General features: G+C 45.9%; 1 protein-coding gene across 1 annotated transcript in view; it reads right to left on the reverse strand.

Annotated features, from left to right (window-relative positions):
• The window catches only part of LOC134468204 (adenylate cyclase type 3-like), a 34,750-nt gene that overhangs the window by 3,937 nt on the left and 23,313 nt on the right, over positions 1–7,500 (reverse strand). The window contains exons 16-19 of the mRNA XM_063222144.1: positions 7,193–7,274; positions 1,372–1,530; positions 376–522; positions 1–90 (exon numbers count right to left, since the gene is read on the reverse strand). The exon at positions 1–90 is cut by the window's left edge and continues 27 nt beyond it. Of these exons, the coding sequence (XP_063078214.1) occupies positions 1–90; positions 376–522; positions 1,372–1,530; positions 7,193–7,274 (478 nt within the window). The remainder of the gene's footprint in view (positions 91–375; positions 523–1,371; positions 1,531–7,192; positions 7,275–7,500) is intronic.

The following is a 7,500-nucleotide window of genomic DNA, read 5'->3' on the forward strand; positions in this document are numbered from 1 at the left end:
GCTCTCTGGACTAACTCCCGATGCGGCCATGTAGGTACTGCCAATGGTCTTGATCTTAGTGATGCTGAAGAACTCTGGCCTGTTCAACAGCTAGGACACACGCACGCACGCATGCACACACACACACACGGACACGGACACACACGGACACGGACAAACATTCGATCAATCAAATAATCAATGAGTCAATCATAAGGTACAAATACGATAATTATCGTTCGTTCATACACTGTACTGTATATGTTAACGTTCGTTCATACACTGTACTGTATATGTCATGTATGTCATCCGTATAAGGCATATGTCATATGTAAGTTCCCTTATAAGTACGTACACTATATAAGCACTTGCACTTGAACACTTGCACTTGCTCACATTGTCAAAGTCCGAAATGATCTCATTCAGGATGCGCAGGCACTCGATGCCTCCGTTGTTGATGCCCTCCTCTGTGTAGAAGTCGGCAAAGTTGGGAATGGAGGCAAACATCACCCCGACCTCGTCATACGCCTGGCTGTACAGCTCCTGTGTACATAGACACTCGTACATATACATGCGGTATAGTGCATAATGCCACTGACACACAGTATAGTGCATAATGCCACTGACACACAGACACAGGCAAAAATAAACCCCAAGCAGGCATGTTTGTTCAGAAGTGGTTGTCAATGCTAAACAAAATCTAAAAAAAGAACTTAAAATGATAAGTAATACATAATACAGAGAATTCTAAAATTACATTAATTACCTCCGCCAAGAAGGTTATGTTTTCGGCCGTGTTGGTTTGTCAGTTTGTCTGTCTGTCTGTTTGTCTGTCAGCAGGATAACTCAAAGAGTCGCGAATGGATTTGGATCAAACTTTGTGGAGTTGTTAGGAATGACCAAATGAGCAAGTGGTTAAATTTTGGTGGTGATCCTGATCACGATCCAGAACGAGGAATTAAAAACAAAAAAAGATTTTTCACAACTGTGGGTTAGGGAGGATTTCGACATTGCATCGACGTTTCTAACTCCACAAAAAGAAAAAAAATGGGTGTAACAGTCAAATGTACTATCAAACGGCTTCCTTGGTCTGTACTCTGTGAGGTCTGCACTCTGTGAGGGCATTTCCAGGTAGAATTATATTCATGAGAAATGGAGGCAAAGGAAAGCTTGATATCTTTGTGACAGCTTTTTTTTCATGCATATACAATATAAAGGTACAGTACACACACACACACACACACACACACACACACACACACACACACACACACACACACACACACACACACACAGATGCATGCACACACACACACACACACACACACACACACACAGACACAGACACACACACACACACACACACACGCACGCACACAATGCGATACCCACCTCATCTCTCTTCTTGGACCCCAGGAAGTGTTTGGCTACGTGTTCGGGCAGCATGTTGATGACGAGCGCCTCGTTGTAGCGCCTCATGTCCTCCACCTGCTCCTTCTGGCCGCGCACCGCCACGCGCCACACGAACAGCTGCCGCGCCTGCCGCTCAACCTAGGGGGCGATAGGGACTATATAACACCTACAGAATTATATATTGTATATTTAGTACATTAGTATAGCACTGCCACCGCCACACGAACAGCTGCCGTGCCTGCCGCTCCACTTAGGGGGCGATAGGGAGTATATAGCACCTACAGCATAAATATACGGACGTAAGGAGATGCACTATAGCACCGCCACTTAGGGGGCGATAGAGAGTGTATAGCACCTAGAGGTAGAGACCGGGCTAGGAATAGGAGCGAGAGACAGGGAGAGAGACATACCACAGCCGGTTTACATACAGCCGTTTCTCTTCCTATTCGCCCCATTATACAAAATTTGGCTGCAGTTCAATGGATTTGCACTAGGGGCGCTGATCAGTGAGTGGAGAGTGGTGTTCCCCCACTGGGCTGGGGCTAATAACTCTCAATAAGTCCTCTTTAGCAGCTGAAACCTGAACATATTACGGTCGACTCTGACACGGGGATATGGATTAAAATTAAAAACACAGTAACCTAGGAGTTATATCCTTCTAGTTTCTTACAGCTTTGGCATTTGTGAGTCATTCTTTGCTAGCTTCTAGCTAACGAAATGTCGAAATCCGATTGGTGAATGAGGAGCTCACGTAGGCCAGACGCATAGAAATAATAGTCTAATACTCTAAACGTAGCCTAGCCACAGGCTAACGGACTAACGTGAGGCCAACAACTCGGCCGAGCGTGACGTATGCCACAAATAGACCAATCGACCTCCTATTACACTACACTATCGACACTACAATATTTATTTCTGCCTTCGATTTTCAGTTAAGAATCAAGTGTCAGATTAAACATAGTAAAGCGGGTGGCCGCCATGTTTGTTTTCCAGAATCACCGCGGCTAGAGAGCTCGCGCATAGCATTCTGGGTAGTTGACAAGACCAACGATGCCGTTATTCAGGCACAAAATCAGGATGAGAAATCAGGATATGCTTTGCGGTTGGAGTTTCTCGGGAGCAGATGAACGCAGCTCGGAACAAACTTTATATCAAAAATATATGGGCTTTATTTTCACCAAAATAAATGTGCACGTGGGCAACTGAAAACAAACTGAAAGATACTCAACATAACAGAAATTCTGGATCCAAACAGTAACTTAAACTTCACAATTCTACGGCACAAATTTCACGACACACCTGCTCTCTCTGGTTACCAGCAGTTGTCTAAATGAACACAGCCACACAACTAGCTGTTTCAAGCCCCTCTCCTCAAGAGCTACCCATTCCCGGGTTTACATACACACTTCAATCATTCAATTAACCAATGACTGATAGCTTACTAATTACTCACAGGTACTTCACCTGATTACATTGCCATTTCAACTCAACACAATTCAATTAACTGAATAAACTGATACATTTACCATCTCAAACAAATAACCAAAAATACAAAGGAAAATAGCAGTTGCCCAAGCATTCCCCCCACCATCGTATACACCAGCCTGATCTCCAACAATTCTGTGCTCCTGGACACGGATGTTAAGGACACGAAATCCGTGTCCAGGAGCACGGATTTTGCCAAAATTCCGTGCTCCTGCACACGGAATTGTTTTCCGTCATGGGCACACGGAAGTGCTTTCTATAAGCTATTACCAAAGCACTGTGTTAACTCTATCGTTAGAAAATACATACCAAATGCTAATCCTAAACAAAATAATGCTATAGCAATTCAAGTTGTGCCCTGACCAAAACATTCCCTAACCTTAACCTGCCATTAAAGACATATTTTTGAGAAATACCTTTTCCAGTTGGTTGCTAGGCTATGAAATTCATTTAATGAATGAAAGAAAACTAGCTGTACCCAGACCAAAACAATCCCTAACCCTAACCTGTCAGTAAGAAATGTTTTTTTGAGAAAAAAATATTTGAAATTAGAAAAATCCTGAGAAAACACAAGACTGTGGAAACATAGAGCTGTGGGAGTATAGAGAGAGCCCTTCTGTGTGTCCATCACGGAAAATAATTCCGTGTCCAGGAGCACGGAATTTTGGCAAAATCCGTGCTCCTGGACACAGATTTTGTGTCCTTAACATCCGTGTCCAGGAGCACGGAATTTTTGGAGATCATGTTGCATACACAATATACATTTAGTTCAGTTAGGATCAAAACATTAGTCCATTATTTCAAGCACACGCCTTCAAGCTATCACCACCTGTCCAAAGTCACGGTGATTGGGAATTTCGGCTCACGTGGTGAGCGCTTTCCACGCAAGAGTCAAACCAACAGATGGAAACGAGAAAACGCAGTTGCTGAAACAATGTTCAAACTGTCCGTCCTTGTGTGCGCCGATGCGCCAGTGTGTGTGTGCGTGTGTGTGTGTGCTTTGCAACGTCTCCTGTGCGCTCCTTGCCTCGCGATTCCAAATTGACATCGCAGCTCTCTCTGAAACCCGCCTGGCTGATGAAGGACAGTTGAAGGAGGAAAAAGGGGGATATACTTTCTTCTGGAAAGGAAAACCTGCCGAAGAGCCGCGAATCCACGGTGTGGGCTTCGCCATCAAGAACAACCTCGTCAACCAGCTCCACGAACTTCCTGTAGGCATCAGCGAACGCCTAATGACCTTACGCCTGATACTTTCTAACAGTCAGATGGCCACTGTTATTAGCGCTTATGCTCCAACACTTAATGCGCAGCAGGATGTAAAGGAAGCCTTTTATGCTGACCTGGACACAATTCTATCCAAAGTCCCCAAGGAAGACAAACTAATCCTTCTTGGAGACTTTAATGCCAGAGTCGGGCAAAACCATGATCTATGGAGAGGCACACTGGGGAGAGAAGGGACTGGAAACACTAATTCCAATGGCTTAATGCTGTTAACTAAGTGCTCAGAATATGACCTGGTCATCACCAACACTCTTTTTCGTCAAAAGAAAAAGTTCAAAACATCTTGGATGCATCCCCGCTCGAAATGCTGGCATCTCATCGACTATATCATTGTCCGCTCCCAGGACCGTAGAGATGTACTCATCACAAAAGCAATGACTGGTGCAGATGAATGCTGGACTGACCATCGCCTCATTCGCTCAACCATGTCTATCCGTTTGATGCGGAAAATGAGGCACCAAAAAGGACAACCTCGACGGCGGTTCAACGTCGAGCGACTGGGAGAAACAGCATATCAGCAACAGCTGCAGGCAGCCATGAGTGCAGACTTGCCTGACCAGTACCCAGAGGATATTGAAAAACATTGGGATACTCTCTCTTCCACCATCATTAACTCCTGCAAAACCATCCTTGGCCACAAGATGAGAAAGCATCAAGACTGGTATGATGAGAATGACACAGAAATCCAGCACCTTATCAACATCAAGCGGAAAACTTTCACAACATGGCAAAATGACATCAACTGCAATGTTAAAAGAGAAGCCCATGCTAAAGCGAAAGCAGCTGTTCAATCAAGGGTCAGGGTACTCAAGAACCAATGGTGGACACAAAAGGCCCTGGAAATCCAACAGCTTGCTGACACTGGGGACACCAGAGGCTTTTTTGAAGCCACAAGAGCTGTATATGGACCCAGCCATCGTTGCCTGACCCCCCTTCGCTCTAAGGATGGACTCTATCTGATGAAGGATAAAGAGGCTATAACGCACAGGTGGAAGGAGCACTATGAAGAGCTTCTGAATAGGGACACTACCCCTGACTTTGAGGCACTGGACCAACTTCCTCAACTGCCCATCTTTGAAAGTATGGCAGAACCACCCAGTTTGAGTGAGGTACGGGATGCCATCAGGAAGATGAAGAACAACAAGTCTCCTGGGGCTGATGGTATACCAGCTGAGGTTCTGAAAGAAGGCGGGCCTGTCCTTCTTGAACACATCCACACCCTGCTTATCAAAATATGGAAAAAAGAGGAAATACCAGCACAATTGAGGGATGCCCTAGTGATCTCCCTTTTCAAGAAGGGTGACAAGACTGAATGCGGTAACTATCGAGGCATTTCCCTCCTCTCCACGGTAGGGAAGGCTTTAGCCAGGGTGTTGGCCAATAGACTCGCCCCCCTGTCAGAAAACACTCTTCCTGAGTCACAAAGCGGATTCCGTCCAAACAGAAGCACCATGGACATGATCTTTGTAGCTCGCCAGCTGCAGGAGAAGTGCAGAGAACAAAATCAACCTCTATACATGGCCTTCATAGACCTCACTAAAGCCTTCGATTCTGTTAACCGCCAAGCCTTATGGCAGGTCCTGGCAAAAATTGGCTGCCCTGATAAATTCATTCGAGTTTTGAGGCTGCTACATGACAATATGTCTGCCACTGTACTGACTGGCTTTGGAGATGAAACCGAACCATTCCGAGTTGACACAGGAGTTAAACAGGGATGTGTTATTGCACCATCACTGTTCTCCATTTTCATTGCCAGCATCCTCCATCTTACAGGGAATCAGCTGCCACAGGGAGTCAAAATTGTGTACAGGGCTGAGGAACTTCTGAACATCAACCGATTCAGGGCCAAAGGTCAAACCACCACCGTACCCATCACAGAGCTGCAGTATGCAGACGACAATGCCATTGTAGCCCTCTCAGAAGATGACCTACAGTGCAGCTTGACTGCTTTTGCTAAAGCCTACAAACAGCTTGGTCTGGCCATAAACATCAAGAAGACTCAAATCCTCTTCCAGCCATTACCGGACTGCATCACTCCCCCAAACATCTATATTGAAAATACCAAATTGGAAAATGTAGACCACTTCCCATATCTTGGCAGCCTTCTATCATCTAAAGCCACCATTGATGATGAGATACACCACCGCCTTAGTTGCACCAGCGCAGCATACTCGCGACTTAAGAAAAGGGTGTTTGAAAACCGTGATCTTCAGTCAAAGACTAAAATCCTGGTCTACAAAGCGATACTGCTCCCCACTCTCCTTTATGGGTCAGAAACCTGGACCACATATAGTAGACACCTGAAATCACTGGAAGCCTTCCATCAAAGACATCTACGGAGAATCCTCAGGATAACCTGGGAGGATTATCGAACAAATACCAGTGTCCTGGAGGAGGCTGGCATCCCTACCATCACAGCCATCATTGCACAACACCAACTTAGATGGACTGGCCATGTCATTCGAATGCAAGACTCTCGACTACCCAAACAAGTCCTGTACTCACAGCTTCTCCAAGGGAAACGTGCCCCAGGAGGTCAAAAGAAAAGGTACAAAGACAACATCAAGGACAACATCAGGAAGTGCCATATACCCCTTAACACCTGGGAGACTACAGTGAGGAACAGACCTGCCTGGAGAAAAGTGGTTAGAGAGGGGGCTGCACAATACAACAGGGATCTCCACAGTGCTGCAGAGCAGAAACGCAAACGGAAGAAAGAGATCACCTCCACCAACAAAGTTCCACCAAAACCCATAACTACCCCTGCCCACCCATGCCCACATTGCCCCAAAGTATGTGGGTCCAGGATTGGCCTCTTCGCCCATCTGAAGACCCACAAGGACCAAGAAGGAGGACAGACATACTCGACCACGAGTGTCCGCCGATGATGATGATGGTGTGTGTGTGTGTGTGTGTGTGTGTGTGTGTGTGTGTGTGTGTGTGTGTGTGTGTGTGTGTGTGTGTGTGTGTGTGTGTGTGTGTGTGTGTGTGTGTGTGTGTGTGTGTGTGTGTGTGTGTGTGTGTGTGCACTTACATGTCTGGTGAAGTAGTAGAGACTAAGCATCATGATGATGATCATCACAGTCATCAAGTACTTGGAGGGCACCACAGGACTTCTGAACACACACACACACACACACACACACACACACACACACACACACACACACACACACACACACACACACACACACACACACACACACACACACACACACACACACACACACACACACACACACACACACACACACACACACACACACACACACACACACACACAAGCAGAGAACACTCATCACCACCACCAGCAATATCATCATTCCTCATCATTATTGTCAT

Source organism: Engraulis encrasicolus, chromosome 18 (genome assembly GCF_034702125.1).
Source record: "Engraulis encrasicolus isolate BLACKSEA-1 chromosome 18, IST_EnEncr_1.0, whole genome shotgun sequence".
NCBI lineage: Eukaryota > Metazoa > Chordata > Actinopteri > Clupeiformes > Engraulidae > Engraulis > Engraulis encrasicolus.